The 17,035-nt window shown below is 39.3% G+C and overlaps 1 protein-coding gene across 1 annotated transcript in view; it reads left to right on the top strand.

Moving 5' to 3' along the window:
- MCC (MCC regulator of WNT signaling pathway) overlaps positions 1–17,035 on the top strand; it is a gene marked incomplete at both ends in the record, with an annotated part of 445,755 nt that overhangs the window by 70,113 nt on the left and 358,607 nt on the right. The window contains one exon of the mRNA XM_079702132.1: positions 10,910–11,157. Coding sequence (XP_079558258.1) covers positions 10,910–11,157 — 248 coding nt within the window. The remainder of the gene's footprint in view (positions 1–10,909; positions 11,158–17,035) is intronic.

The following is a 17,035-nucleotide window of genomic DNA, read 5'->3' as shown; positions in this document are numbered from 1 at the left end:
TCTGCTTTCCAGAAAAGTATGTAAAACAAGTGGGAGTAGCCGAAACACTGCTGGTGGGGCTAAAAATTGGTGGATGTTTCTCAAGGGATGTTTGAAAAACTGTATTGAGAGATTAGACTGTTTAACAATGAGTAATTCTACTTTTAGAAAATCATACCAGGAGAATAATCAGATGCTCTGTAGCCTGTAAGGATGAACAGTTCATTTTGGATCATCTAATTTGATCAACTCCACGAGACATGTCCTACAAGTGCTTACTGATATGAATGACACTGCTCATTTTAAATGTTTTATCCTTCAACCGTGGCCTCAGACCAAATTTGTTTTAAGTTGCCTTTCATACATTAGATTTTTTTTATTAAGACAGATTTTGAATATTGAAAACTACAAAGTGTATAGTAAACACACATGTATCCATACCCACATTGAAAAGATGTAGACATTGTGTCATATTTGCCTATTTTTTTTCGGTTTTTTGGGTTTTTTTTGCTGTACTCAGGCCTCTCACTGTTGTGGCCTCTCCTGTTGCGGAGCACAGGCTCCGGACGCGCAGGCTCAACAGCCATGGCTCACGGGCCTAGCTGCTCCGCGGCATGTGGGATCTTCCCGGACCGGGGCACGAACCCGTGTCCCCTGCATTGGCAGGCGGACTCTCAACCACTGCGCCACCAGGGAAGCCCTGATTTTTTAATATAACATTGTAAATGCATGTTAAAACTCCTTTATACCGTTTCCCAATTCTATTCCCCTCTCTCCCTCACCACTTTATGGTTGATGTTTTTGCTTCCTGACTTTGTTTTTATTATTCACATATAATTTATAGTGTTTTTTGGTATATTTTTAAACTTTAGATAAATACTATCCTGTCATTCATGTTATTCTTGAGGTTTTTACTCACTGCTGTTTTTGAGATTTATTAATTATGACATATTAAAAATGTATTTCTTCTGAAAACTCTGATCATATTTCATTAGCTGACAATTCCTCAATTTACGTATCCACTAGCTCAGGCCCTGGCACACAGTAAGCATCCGATGCATGTTTGCTGTTCTTATTAGCATGATTATTAATACTAACCTTTTTCCAAATCTTTGCTCTTACAGATATTGTGCATGTCTCCTTCCATCCTTGCATAAATTTCTTTAACATCTATAACTAAAAGTGATATTTCTGGTTGAAGGGTGTGCATTTTTTTTAGATGGTGCCAAAATTCATTCTAAAGAAGTGGTACCAGTTTTTGTTTTCCACCAACACCGCATGAAGTTTCTGCTTCTTTGTCAACATTTGGTATTGTCAGACTAACATTTTTGCCAATCCTATACCTATTAAAAAGGTATCCCATTGTTTACTTGAATTTGCATTTTCCTTATGTTTATTGAGGTTGAGAATATTTCCACATCTTTGTTGTTTCCATATCTTTGCCATTTTTTGTTAATTTTCTGTTCTTATCATTTACCCATTTTTCAACTGGGTTGTTATCTTTTTCTTATATTACATTGTAGGAATTTGTTGTATATTTAAATACTAATCTTTTGTCTGTTATAGCTCAGATTAAATTAATGACTTATTCGATTTTTTTAAACCTGAAAACATTACTTTTATCAAAATAATTCATGCACATGGTAAAATAAAATAAAATAAAATAAAATAAAATGGTACAGAAGGGCACATGACAAAACACAAGTCTCTTGCCCCATCCACCTCTCAATGCCCAAGCTCACTCCCCAGGTACAGTTTTTTACCACTTGTGCTTTTAGTTCTCTTGATGATTTTTTTCCATAATGTGCTTATACCACTGTGTAAGTATCCTGATTTATCACCCTTGAACATCTATTTGTTCCATGCTCTGAAAGGTAAGGTAGCCCCACTGTTGGCAGCCCCAATTCTCATTCTCATCATGCAGCATACTGGCCAGCTTCTCCCATCTCTTTACTATCTTTATGAATTTTGTTGAAGTCCTTCAGATCGATCAACTATTCTCCTTTTAACGATAAGTTTGTTTGCTTATTTAGTTGTTTGTTTTGGTCTTCACTTTAGACCAGATAAACTCAGAAGCAATTGTGAACGGCAAATGCATTTGCTCCCTCCAACAATTATACTCAGAAATTACCAGCTGTAGCCCAGAAGCCTGTTTTTTAATGACTTATTTATGATTTTTCACACTTTGAATATTTTTTTATTAGTCTCTGCTTTACAACAAAGTGAATCAGTCATACATCTGTTCCCACATCCCCTCCCTCCTGCGTCTCCCTCCCTCCCACCCTCCCCATCCCACCCCTCCAGGCGGCCACAAAGCACCGAGCAGATCCCCCCGCGCCATGCAGCCACCCGCCACCATCCATCCACCCCACGCCCGGCAGTGTATACACGTCCATGCCTCTCCCCTGCCCCGTCACAGCCCCCCCCGCCCATATCCCCAAGCCCACCCCCAGTAGGTCTGTGTCTCTATTCCTGTTTTACCCTTAAGTTCTTCATGACATTTTTTTTTCTTAAATTCCATATATATGTGTTAGCATACAGTATTTGTCTTTCTCTTTCTGACTTACTTCACTCTGTATCTTACTTCACTCTAGGTCTATCCACCTCATTACAAATAGCTCAGTTTTGTTTCTTTTTATGGCTGAGTAATATTCCATTGTATATACGTGCCACATCTTCTTTATCCATTCATCCGATGATGGACACTTGGGTTGTTTCCGTCTCCAGGCTATTGTGAATAGAGCTGCAATGAACATTTTGGTACATGTCTCTTTTTGAATTATGGTTTTCTCAGGGTATATGCCTAGTAGTGGGATTGCTGGGTCATATGGTAGTTCTATTTTTAGCTTTTTAAGGAACCTCCATACTGTTCTCCATAGCGACTGTACCAATTCACATTCCCACCAGCAGTGCAAGAGTGTTCCCTTTTCTCCACACCCTCTCCAGCATTTATTGTTTCTAGATTTCTTGATGATGGCCATTCTGACTGGTGTGAGATGATATCTCATTGTAGTTTTGATTTGCATTTCTCTAATGATTAATGATATTGAGCATTCTTTCATGTGTTTGTTGGCAGTCTGTATATCTTCTTTGGAGAAATGCCTATTTAAGTCTTCTGCCCATTTTTGGATTGGGTTGTTTGTTTTTTTGCTATTGAGCTGCATGTGCTGATTACAAATTTTGGAGATGAATCCTTTGTCAGTTGCTTCATTTGCAAATATTTCCTCCCATTCTGAGGGTTGTCTTTTGGTCTTGTTTATGGTTTCCTTTGCTGTGCAAAAGCTTTGAAGTTTCATTAGGTCCCATTTGTTTATCTTTGTTTTTATTTCCATTTCTCTAGGAGGTGGGTCCAAAAGGAACTTGCTGTGATTTATGTCATAGAGTGTTCTGCCTATGTTTTCCTCTAGGAGTTTGATAGTTTCTGGCCTTACATTTAGGTCTTTAATCCATTTTGAGCTTATTTTTGTGTATGGTGTTAGGGAATGATCTAATCTCATACTTCTACATGTCCCTGTCCAGTTTTCCCAGCACCACTTATAGAAGAGGCTGTCCTTTCTCCATTGTACATTCCTGCCTCCTTTATCAAAGATAAGTTGACCATATGTGCGTGGGTTTATCTCTGGGCTTTCTATCCTGTTCCATTGATCTATCTTTCTGTTTTTGTGCCAGTACCACACTGTCTTGATTACTGTAGCTTTGTAGTATAGTCTGAAGTCAGGGAGCCTGATTCCTCCAGCTCCGTTTTTCGTTCTCAAGATTGCTTTGGCTATTCGGGGTCTTTTGTTTTTCCAAACAAATTTTGAAATTTTTTGTTCTAGTTCTGTGAAAAATGCCAGTGGTAGTTTGATAGGGATTGCATTGAATCTGTAGATTGCTTTGGGTAGTAGAGTCATTTTCACAATATTGATTCTTCCAATCCAGGAGCATGGTACATCTCTCCATCTATTTGTATCATCTTTAATTTCTTTCATCAGTGTCTTATAATTTTCTGCATACAGGCCTTTTGTCTCCTTAGGTAGGTTTATTCCTAGATATTTTATTCTTTTTGTTGCAGTGGTAAATGGGAGTGTTTTCTTGATTTCACTTTCAGATTTTTCATCATTAGTGTACAGGAATGCCAGAGATTTCTGTGCATTAATTTTGTATCCTGCTACTTTACCAAATTCATTGATTAGCTCTAGTAGTTTTCTGGTAGCATCTTTAGGATTCTCTATCTATAGTATCATGTCATCTGCAAACAGTGACAGCTTTACTTCTTCTTTTCCGATTTGGATTCCTTTTATTTCCTTTTCTTCTCTGATTGCTGTGGCTAAAACTTCCAAAACTAAGTTGAATAAGAGTGGTGAGAGTAGGCAGCCTTGTCTTGTTCCTGATCTTAGTGGAAATGGTTTCAGTTTTTCACCATTGAGGACGATGTTGGCTGTGGGTTTGTCATATATGGCCTTTATTATGTTGAGGAAAGTTCCCTCTATGCCTACTTTTTGCAGGGTTTTTATCATAACTGGGTGTTGAATTTTGTCGAAAGCTTTCTCTGCATCTATTGAGATGATCATATGGTTTTTCTTCTTCAATTTGTTAATATGGTGTATCACATTTATTGATTTGCTTATATTGAAGAATCCTTGCATTCCTGGAATAAACCCCACTTGATCATGGTGTATGATCCTTTTAATGTGCTGTTGGATTCTGTTTGCTAGTATTTTGTTGAGGATTTTTGCATCTATGTTCATCAGTGATATTGGCCTGTAGTTTTCTTTCTTTGTGACATCCTTGTCTGGTTTTGGTATCAGGGTGATGGTGGCCTCGTAGAATGAGTTTGGGAGTGCTCCGCCCTCTGCTATATTTTGGAAGAGTTTGAGAAGGATCACACTTTGAATATTTATGGAACTGAATTTAGAGTCCCGTAAATTACATTTTTGTGTGACTCAAATTGAACAGTTAGAGAGGCAAAATGAACTTTTAGACTTGTTTTGAGTTCCTTCATAAGCTGCTATTTGTGGCATACGTATTAGTTCCAAAGGTGTCTGTTCGTTGAGAACTGTGAACAGAAGCATCTAACCCTTCCTCAGAGTAACAGTTGCTTTCACATAGCCCTCATTCCGACTGGGTTTGGGGTTTAGTATCATTGTGGGGAAGAATAGTGTTTTTCTCTGCATCTGAGCTTGAGAGACCTAAGCCCATCTTTCCCGTTATCTATTCCTGATGTTAGGCTGTGAATTTCCCTGAATGATGAATAGCTTCACTGAATTTTCACTTCCTACTCAATTTCTTTACAAGTTAAAAGAAAAAGAATAGCCAAGAGCCCAAAAGGCTTCTACATACAGAAAGTAATAGCTATGCTTTGTAAAACCATGCAGTTTTGAGCTAGAAGCATTGATCTTCAGTGCTGCCTGGTGATTGGTGTTCTCTGCAGAGCCAAATATTACCTGATTTGACCAGTTCCTCTGCTAAACCGGAATCTATTCCTCATGGTTATATCCTCTGAAGATAAGATATGCATATATGAATATGAATAAATATGTAACACCTTCTAGAGCTGTTGTAACAATGATGAAAGGAAAATTTTATTTGGAGGAAATTTATTTATTTAGAGGAAACTTAGAGGAAAAATATTTACCATAATTTTGTGAAATTAGTTAAAATGTTCACTGTGGTTATTGCTGGGTAGAAAGGTAGCCTGTAATTTGTATTTTCTTCTTACTTGTCTACATTTTCTAAAATGAATGGGTGTATTTTCTGAAATAATATACAAAAGTTTGTTGGTTTTTATTTTAAAGGCAGGTGCTTTATATGATGATGTTACTACTACTGAAGTAGTTCTTCACTGGACTATATTAGTTTTGGACAACCGCTGCTTATTATGTCTTCCTCTGAGAAACGTTCCTGGCCTAGTGCGGAGAAACTGTTACGTTGCTCTGTCACTAAGGCTACAAGGTTGTTTGTTTTTACAGTGCCCATTGGTCATTCATACTCACTGAGCATCCCATGTGCTGCTGCCTTCTGTGGGAAGATACAAAGACAGGTATTGTGGGAAGATATCAGATGAAGTGGGGAACCCCTTCAAAAGAATGATCATGTTTAACTTCTGAGAGTTTACAAATCCATCTATCAAAACAAATGTGATGGAGTTCTGTTGTGTACAGGGTGATGTGCTGGGTGCTGCACGGATCTTAAGGGAGATTGATGCATGGCCACTGGCTTCCAGGAGCCTGTGGTCAGGTTGGGAAGATAAGACTTGAGTGTGTGAAAATAATTTTTTAAAAAAGAGAAAGAGAAATGAAAGTTTAGTACAACAATCTAAAAGTTGTCCCACAGCTGTATATAGTCACTGAATGAATGGTACAGGTGCTAAATGCTAGAAGGAAGAGACCACTTGTGGCCTTGAGTGGGCGACAAGGCCAGCATGAAGCTGGAAGGATTTGAGCTGAAAGTTGAAACTACAGGCATCATACGGCGTGTGTTCATGAATCCTAGAAAGTTAGTTATTTCTGCCACTTTCCACTGGTCAAAGCAAGTCACAAGGCCAGCCCAGATTCAAGGTCAGGGAAATAGCCTCCATCTGTTGATGAGAGGAAAGGCAAAGACATGTGCAAAGGGACGTAGTCACAGGAGCGTGTAATTCATTGCGAGCTGTTTGAAACAGCCCTAGCACAATGGCTGATAGTGAAACTGTGATCACGTTCTCTGGGCTTGCTCTTATATGTAAAGGAGAGCTTTGGGAATTTTTTTTTTTTTTTGGCTGTGTCACTAGGCTTGCGGGATCTTAGTTCCCATAGTAAAAGCGCAGAGTCCTAACCACTGGACCGCCAGGGAACTCCCTGGAATTTTTTTTCTCTCTCTTGTAACTGTTTTCTCATGTTGATAACAAAATGTAATATTATTCTCATCCGTATTTAACATAGTCGGGTAGCACATATATAGATATATGTAGTCTTTCTGGTTTAAGATAAAAGTACTATTCATTAATGACTGTTGATTATCAAGCTGTTCCTATTATTGCTATCCTTATTTGTGTTCAGAGGCCAAAGTTTAAGTATCATTGACATCCAAGGCGGTGTTTGGTAGAAGGGAAAGGGCAAGAGCTTTGGAATCAGACTGATTTGGTTTAGATTCCTGGCTCTGCCACATATTAGCTCTGGGACTCTTTCAGCCTTCACATCTTCATCTATAAAATGGGGATAATAGCATTTCCCCCCTGCAGGTTTGTTAGTTGTCCTTGCTAGTTCTGTGTTTCTTTTCTTTTTTTTTTTATTTAATTTAATTTATTTATTTATTTTATTTTTGGCTATGTTGGATCTTCATTTCTGTGCAAGGGCTTTCTCTAGTTGCAGCGAGCGGGGGCCACTCTTCATCGCAGTGCGCGGGCCTCTCACTGTCGCGGCCTCTCTTGTTGTGGAGCACAAGCTCCAGACGCACAGACTCAGTAGTTGTGGCTCACGGGCCTAGTTGCTCCGCGGCATGTGGGATCCTCCCAGACCAGGGCTCGAACCCGTGTCCCCTGCATTAGCAGGCAGATGCTCAACCACTGCGCCACCAGGGAAGCCCGTTCTGTGTTTCTATACTGAGAAACTTTAGCTTTCATTTAGTTTTTAGAAACTAGCACCGCTGTTTAAAGATTACTGTCTGACTTAATTTAGTAGGATGTACTGTATTTTGTTTTTGACCTTTTATGAGAGTCTCTCAGTGACCCACACTTTTTAAATAAAAATGCAAAATTATGCATTCTCCTCTGAGTTGACATTTGACATTTCTAGAACACAAATCCTGTTTTGAGCTGCTTTTTGTGGAATGGGGCTTCTCAAGCTTGGACAGGCTTGGGTTTCTCACCAGGGCGCCCAAGTGTAAGTGGGCCACAGGCAGGGAGGAAGGCGAGCCTCTACAGATAGATTGCTCCACTTAGTGAAGGAGTCAGTTCAGTTCAATAAGCATTATTTTCCCCTGAGCAGTTTGTGCTTAATTACTAAAGACTTAATCGTGAAACTGGGGCATTATTAAAGATTTATTATCAATAATTATAAAATAGGGGCTTCCCTGGTGGTGCAGTGGTTGAGAATCTGCCTGCTAATGCAGGGGACACAGGTTCGAGCCCTGGTCTGGGAGGATCCCACATGCCACAGGGCAACTGGGCCCGTGAGCCACACACAGCTACTGAGCTTGTGCGTCTGGAGCCTATGCTTCACAACAGGAGAGGCCGTGATGGTGAGAGGCCCGCGCACCGCGATGAAGAGTGGCTCCCGCTTGCCACAACTAGAGAAAGCCCTAGCACAGAAACGAAGACCCAACACAGCCAAAAATAAATAAATAAACAAATGTGGGGTTTAAAAAAAAAAAAAAGAAAAGAAACGTGGGTGAAATCCATAAAAAAAAGAATTATAAAATAATCATAATAATGGCTACTATTTATTGACTACTTAATATGTGCCAGGAACTGTGTTAAGTGCTTTACATGCATCATCTCATTTATCCTCAAAACAACCTTAAGAGATAGGTGCTATTATTATCCTCATTTTAAAACCTATAAAATGACATAGCAATTTATGAAAGTAGTATAGTACATTCTAGAAAGTTACAAATACAATAGGCAAAAATAAGAAAATGAAAACACCATATTCCTACTATTCAGAAAATATTAGTGTTAACATCTTATTATGTGAACTTCTGAAATTTAGAAAACTTATTTATCTCCCACGAAGCCTAATTTTTAAGATTATTGCCTAAAAACATGTTATTCTTTTTTTAGATGTAGAACCTGAACATTGGCCCTTTCTTTTTGTTTGCATTCCTGTTTTACTGTTATGTAAACAGTACATAAACAGTACTGCATTCCTGTTTTACAGGAATCATAATCATTCCTGTCTTGGATGAATCCAGCTGAATATCAGACAGGTTGTATTCAGCAAAGGGCAAAAAAATAAACATATGAATAGATCAAAAAATTATTCCAATGTATCAGTGAGCTATTGCTGGGGAACAATCACAAAATCTCGTTGGCATAAACAATAAGAATTTATTCTTGATTACATACCTTTGGGTCAGCTGCAGTGATTCTTATGCTACAGGTCTGCAGATCAGCTGAAGTGGCTCATTTGGGGGTCCAGGCTAGAGGGTTAATAGCTACCATGGTTTGTTCTTCTCATAATAATGGCAGAAGCAAAAGGGGACAAGCCCAGTAGGGGATTAACTAGATAAACACATACATCCCAGAGGCTAAGTTAGATGTCAAGCCTGAAGTTAAAATGATGGGAAAGATCATACCTACCATGAGTGTCCCTGGCCCCAAGGCCAAGGCAAGGGTATAGACGTGTAACAGTTCCACAGAGAAATGAAAAATTAGGACTAATTTAATCTACCATACTTCCTTCCATATGTGTATATTTATTTATCTACCCATCCATCTATCTTACAAATAAAAGCATAAATATATACACATAAGTATTATATACTATACATATATACACAGACATACAAGCAAGATAAACTAAAACTTGTAGCTGTGTGTCAAAATTCTTTATGAAACACGAAAATGAGATGGCATATGGAAGCAAGGTGATCAACTAAAGAAGCTAATGTAATGGCCCTGGTATAAACTGAGAAGGTTTTGGAGAGTGTTATCTGTATTGAAAAACATAATAAAGAGTAAATATAGAAGCATTTCAGGGACAGGACCAACAGAAATTTGATGAGAGATTGGATACTAGGGACGAGGATGGGGGGAATTAGGGTTAAAATGGAGTGAATGAGAAGATATTAAAAATATCTACAATTCTGTGAGCCTAGAGGACTTGGGGAATCATATTAGCATGGACCAGAAGGAATTTGTAAAGGGTGACTGGAGAAGGGTTGGTCTTTTCATGGTTAGGTTTCAGGTATCAGCAAACATCAAATTGGTCATGGTCTCCAGATGACTGGGTTTGGTGGTGTGTTGAAACAGGAGCACTAATTAGCTGTTCTTGTGACCATGGCCCAGTTCCTAATATCTCTTCCAGCTCTTAAATTCATAATCCTTTTACCTTTATTGAGACCTAGAGTTGGAGCAATCTGAACAAAGTATTTTCCCAAAGAGTTTAGAAAGAGAGAAAAGAACAAGATTATATGTGCAGGGTCAGATGATGTCCTCCAGATAAATGTTCTTGGCCAGCATAGTGTTGTTGTTCTTGTTCCTTTTTTATTCTTTTTCTTTCTCTTTCTTTAACTTGAGAACCTGTAGGCTGAATATATTGCTCTGGTCCAGCCACAGACTCCAGAAACCCCTCTTGTCTTAAATCCACCCACTTCACACGTTTACATTAAGCCCTAGACCTGGAAGACTTTTGGGATTTTGATCCCTGCCCTAAGGCGTAGGGTTTACTAATTGCTGATGAGAAGGTGGAAAATACTCAAAGAAAATCAGGAAAAACCAGAGGTAGGCGAGCACTGAGTCATGAACGTTGAAATTAAATAACATTTTAATGAAGTACTAAAATTAGCTGATTGGTCCAGAAAGCTGAAAAGTCAAGCTTGTTAAAATCTTTGTTGTTCCTTTACAATTTGAGGAGATTTTCAACTCTGCCAAGAGTAGAAACAATATCTTTTCTATGTTCTGAAACTTTATCTTACAGTTAGGTAACAACGTTACCCTCTACAGGTGCTTTGTCAATTTCAAAAGAAAGAAAAGGAGGAAAAGGGCATGGACATGGGAAGGAAAAAGAGAACAAAGGATTTAAAGTTGCCTCACTGTTCCAAGAAATAATAGAGCTCTTGTCTAGAATAACCCAGGTGGAACAGATCTTTTTGCACACTTAGCACTTTTCCAGAAGCAATGAGAAATGTGGAAGTAGGTTTCCTTCGTGTGGATGTATTCAAGAAATACTCTTTTTTTTTTCATTAACTATTTTCTCTAGCTTAAATGTCTCTCCTAACAAGCCGTTTTTCTGTTCAATCCCTTCTGTAGAAACGACTTGTTGATGGTCTGTCGCCAGTTGAATATGGAAGAGTCTGTGGCTGAGATCATGAACCAACTGGGCGCTGATGAAAATGGGAAGATTTCCTTTCAGGATTTTACAAGATGCCGCATGCAGCTCGTCAGAGAAATTAGGAAGGAGGAAGTAGGCCTTTCTGAGAAGTCAGACAATTCCTGTAAAAAGAAGAAGCTGAGGGACAGAATTGCTTCCTGGCCCACGAGCAGTGACAACAGTTTGGGTAGGTACAACCCCGTGACAGTTGATAATGCACCCTATCCCCACTTCGTGACCTTCGTGAGACTGGCCTGCTTGTCCCCAGGCTGTCCTCTGGACCACACTTGCTCTGGGTGAGCACTTGCTAATCCCCCAGTTCTGTCCTGTGGCTTCCCAGTTCCTGGTTTACTGCTTTTTATTTTAGTTCTTCATTTCCCAAGTGTAATAATGCGCTCAAATAGCTATTGGGGAGAAAGGGCAAACTGGATAGGAAAGGTGGTAATTGAATCAGCAGGCCTCAGAAACTCTTTAGGGGCTTCTTCAAAGCTTGGTTCAGATCTACACAGTGAGGTTTTTAACCATTTCTTTTTTATTTAATGTGTAAAAATGTTTCTACAAACTTTTTTCCTGTTCCTAAGTATTATTGTTTCCTACTAATGCAAGATAAGCAACTAGAAAGAAAATTCTGAAAAGTGTTAATAATTACTGAAGGTGAGTGATGGGAACATGCGGTTTATTGTACATGTTTTTGAGAACTCAAATATACATATTTTTAGTATGTTTGCAAATTTTCAGAATAAAAAGTTTAAAAGAAAAAATGCATCTTAAAGGGATAGCCTGAACCAAGGGATACAGGAAGTATCTGAATTTTCTGCCTATACTTTAGGGAACTTTTTTTCCTTGGAAATGTCTCCTGGATCTCCCTCTCTGTTTCTTTCTCCGCTCGGTAGATCTAGTGGCAAGAAGTGAAGTTCCATGTTAATTGTCCATCATTTGTTAAATACATACTAATTAGCTTGGATGATTCTGTTCTGCCCCACAGAAAACACACACACACATACACACACACACACAGACATGCACACCCTGAATGGTGTTCTGGGCAGTGGAATAATTGGGAGCATTATTATTGAGTAATTGAAATAATAAAAATGCCCTCCTATCCCCTATGCCTTGCTATCTTAATGGATTCCATTTTAGCTGCAAATTAGGTATCTGGTAATTCATATGCTCTTAGTGAAATATGTAGAAATATTTAATTTTTTAACTAACATTTTTCTGAGTATTAGTGTATGTTCATTATAGAAAAATAAGGAAAAAAAGGCAAGCAGAAGAAAACAAAAATCATCCTTAATATCTTACTACTCAGAAATAACAACTACTGTTTACATTTCTCCCTCTCTTTCTCATGTGGTGCGTGTATGTGTGATTTAATTGTTTCTTACATATTTTTTCACATACTTTCCATATAATTTTGTATCCTGCAGTTTTTCCTCTGCATTTTCCTCATGCTTTTAAATAGCGTTAGAAAGCATGATTTGTAATGGTTGCATCATGTAAAATGGACACTAAGAATTGGTTTATTAAATGAAAGGATGAGTAGAATTCTTTTTGCTAAGCTGTATTTTCTAATTATTCTGCCAAGAACTTAGACTTCTTCCTTAAGTACATAAGCACACACACATATATATATTTGAAGGGTTAAGTAATCTGTGGTATGTCTCAACAACTGAATACCATACAGCCATAAAAGTAATATATAAATGTGTATCAAATGTGTTTACAGAAGGAATACTTGTATGAAAAAAAATTATACTAACTGTTGAAAATTGTATTTTAATGTGTGGTTTTTATAAAATATCTTGAAAGGAACGGTTTTGATGGAATTGCTGCCCACATCTAATTGGTTTGACCATCTCATAAGATTGCCCCAACTAAAGAAAGAGTTGAAAAACAATTCCTTTTTATCCTTTTCTATAACCACATACCCTTAGAGAAAGAAGAGGTAAGTGAGAGGAGGTGAATCGTAAAACTTACCATGAACTGAGGAAATCCCAGAACACATAAGACCATTTACCAATTTACCCTGGTAGTTAAGGCTTCAGAGGCAGCTTATGTGAGTGGGAATCCTGATTCTGTCACTTACTGCCTACACAGCACTAGAGAAGTTACTTAATCTCTCTGTATCTCAGTTTCCTCATTAAGTATTACATGAGAAAAATTTTTGTTATTTGGAGGAATAAAGAAGCTAATATAGGGCTTCCCTGGTTACGCAGTGGTTAAGAATCCGCCTGCCAATGCAGGGGACATGGGTTCGAGCCCTGGTCCGGGAAGATCCCACGCGCCGCGGAGCAACTAAGCCCGTGCGCCACAGCTGTTGAGCCTGTGCTCTAGAGCCCATGAGCCACAACCACTGAGCCCGAGTGCCACAACTACTGAAGACTGCGCACCTGGAGCCTGTGTTCCACAACAAGAGAAGCCACCGCAATGGGAAGCCCACGTGCCGCAACAAAGAGTAGCCCCTGGTCGCCGCAACCAGAGAAAGCCTGCGCACAGCAACAAAGACCCAACACAGCCAAAAATAAAGAAAGAAAATAAAAATTTTTTTAAATTAAAAAAAAGAAGCTAATATATATGGAAAGGCATGTGAAATGATGCCTAGCATAGCAAGATAAGCTATAAGCCCTAGAAGCAAGTTAATATTGTTATTATTATTGCCACTCAGTTTTATTTGCTGGAGATTGTCACAATTACACTCATGTTGGAAAACAACTTCCTATTCAGTCTAATGTGAATCCAATGCATTTAAAAGTCTATAATAATTAAACAAAGCTTTATGTGTTCAATCAGTCCCTCTCTTTTCTACATCACCAATCTTTCCTTCTGATTCTATATAGATAAACTCTAGTACCTCCCATCTTGAGGTCAGGAGAAGCCTTTTCTTGACTGCATGTGCCTTCTAACCACTGCCCCACTTCTCTGCTCCTCTTAACAGTTAAACTTTTGGAGGAGTCTGTCTACACTGAATGCTTATCTGTCCTTACCTCTCATTCTTCCTTCAGCCCACTCTTCCCAGCTCCAGTCATAGCACTCCCCTGACCCTGCTCTTACTGCTTTCACACTGTCCGACCCAGTGGTTCCTCCTCTGTCCTCATCTAGATCTTTGGCATTGGCTCAGCTGACTACTCCTTCATTCAGCTGCAGTTTATTTTCCTGGACTTCTCAACACGACGTTCTCCTGGGTTTCTGCATACTGTTTTGGCTTCCCTCTCTCTCTGTCTCTCTCTCCCTCTCTTTCTTTTTTTTTACTCCTCTTCTCCTGGACCACTTCCAAATTTTGAGGTGCCTTGGAGTTACATTTTCTCCCTAGATGATCTCATGTGGTCTCATGATGTTAAATACTGTTTTTGTGCCAGTGACTCCCAAATGTATGTATCTAGCCCTGCCCTTTCCCTTGAGCTTCAGAATCAGGTAAAATTGACACATATTCCTGCATATCTTATAGACGACTCAACCTTAACATGGTCAAAAAGTATTTTTGATTCCCTTCCCTACCCTTCCTCCCAGGGTCGTTTCTGTCCCAGATATCCCCACCTAGGAAATATCACCATCCACTAGTTTGCTCAAGCCAGCAAGTCCCATTGCCTCTTTCGCCAGAGTACTGTCCACTTCCCTGGCTCTCCTGCCACCACCCTTTTCTAACACCGTCGTGTCTTGCCTTGGCTACTAAAAGAGCCTGTAACTGGCCTCCCTGATTCCTCCCTTGACTCCTTACATTTCATTTTTTACCCTGCAGTCAGAGTGGTCTTTTAACATTATGAAAACATGCTTAGGTCATTCCTGTGCCTACAGCGCTCCGTGGCTTCCATATGAACTCAAATAAGTCCAAATTCCTTACCGCAGTCTACCCCGTTCCCACCACTCTAAGTTGATCTCATAGCAGTTCCCCTGACTTCTTTTGCAGGCTCCAGCCACACTGACCTTCCTGCTATTCCGCTAACTTAGCAAATTTAGCCAGCCGCCAACCTTTGCCCTGGCTTTTTCCTCTCGTCTAAAACACTCTTCTTTCTGACCTTCTCTTTCTGACGTTCTCTTTGCATGGCTGACTCTTTCCTGTTATTCAGATTTCAGCTTAAATATTCCCTCTTTGGAGAGGCCTTTCCAAGCTAATGTAACCTCTCCTCATTTACTCCTTCACATGCCCTTATGCTTCATACCACTAATTCTTATCTGACATTATATGCTCACTTGAACACTTATTTATCCATCTCCCCCAGTGCAATAAAAGTTCCGCTAGAATACTGATGGCCTTGCTGGGATCCTGCTATACCCCAGCACTTAGAACAGTGCCTGGCCCATGAGACATGCTCAATGCATATTTGTTGAATGAATGAATGAGCAATGCACTGTGTTCATGCTCTTTTAGGGCTTCACAGAAGTGCAATGCATAGTTCCAGACACTAAGTAACTTACAGTTTAATTGTGGAGTCATAAGCACATGACAAATTAGGTAGCAGTAAGGTTTAAATTAGAGTCAGTGGAACTTTAGAGGCCATTGAATGGTGCAGAAGATAAGGTCCCTAAGGAGATCTAAGAAATACCGTGAGCAGGCGTTTCAGGAAAGGGTTGAGATTCCACCTGTGACTGCATTGTGAAGAGAAGTAGAAAGAATGTTGTGCTGTTGTGAGAAAAGCCTGAGAAAAACTTAGGTTTAACAGTTAAGTGTCAGAAAGACTTTATTGTCAGCCCTAACATTTCACAGCACATCTCAGCAGGGAGTCGAGTTGACAGAAAAAGACCTGTCAAAACATTACAGGCTCTACTTGGAATAGGAGTTTCGATAGATTCATTTTTCCCAAATGTTTTCCTCAGAACACTGATTTCAAGAGATGCTCATAAATATTATGTGAAGAAAGAATTTCTTCGACACATACATTTGAAAACTGGGTTAAATTAGATGAAGAGTTTACTTTGAGACATCTCGGAGTCTTTAATGTGCTAATGTTTTCTGTGAATCTCCAGGAGAAGAATAAAATACATAGCGTTCCCCACATTTAATTGACCTTAAACTTTTTACAAATCTTCTCTTTGACCTTTCTCAAATACACTTTGGGGAAAAATTAAGATATCTGATCAACTAAATCATAATAGATTTTTGTATCATTTTATGTCATTTTAGAAATAATATTCAAAATTTTTTGTCTTTCAGGCACCAGCTATATAAAATTTAATAGTTATAGCAGTAATAAAAAAGGTTGGGCTTCCCTGGTGGCTCAGTGGTTGAGAGTCCGCCTGCCGATGCAGGGGACACGGGTTCGTGCCCCGGTCCGGGAGGATCCCACGTGCCGCGGAGCAGCTGGGCCCGTGAGCCATGGCCGCTGAGCCTGCGCATCCGGAGCCTGTGCTCCGCAATGGGAGAGGCCACAACAGTGAGAGGCCCGCGTACCGCAAAAAAAAAAATTAATAAATAATAATAATAATATAATAAAGGTTAAAAATTACCAATATTTACTATGCACAAGGCAGTTTTCTAGGAACTTGTATTATATGCTAAAATGATAAATCCCCAGGTTCACCACTGAGTTGCTGTGGGACTTAGGCTACATTACTGATTATTCTGAGCTTCACTTCTCTTATCTCTAAAAGTAGAGTAGTAATACCTGCATTATAGGGTATTTGGAAGGACTTAGTGGGATATCACTTGTAAAGTTCTTACACAGTGCCTGTTCACATTAGGTTTTCAATAAACAATAACATTACGTTAATTATCATTATCATCTCTAATCCTTGCGACTACATTCCAAGTTTAGAATAGAACCCTCCTTATGTAGAGGAAGACACTGAGGCTCAGAGAAGTTCAATGATTTGCTCTAAGCCACAGAGCTACTAAGGAGTTGAGAACACTAAGACATCACTTATTGAAAGAGATAATTCTTTGAGTCCCCTGCAACTTTTGCTTAGAAACTTCATCTTCATGACCAAGATGCAAACTAAAAAGAACATTGCCATCCAGAGACCACTTCCAGCAATTGCAGACACATGGTGCCCAGGGTCTTGAGGAGGGATCTGAGGACAAGGCCTGTTAGAGAAGCCCATCTCTTTGGCAGCAAAGTGACAGCATA

The sequence above is a fragment of the Hyperoodon ampullatus genome (assembly GCF_949752795.1).
Source record: "Hyperoodon ampullatus genome assembly, chromosome: 4".
Classification (NCBI taxonomy): domain Eukaryota; kingdom Metazoa; phylum Chordata; class Mammalia; order Artiodactyla; family Ziphiidae; genus Hyperoodon; species Hyperoodon ampullatus.
This window is presented reverse-complemented; position numbering and strand designations above follow the sequence as displayed.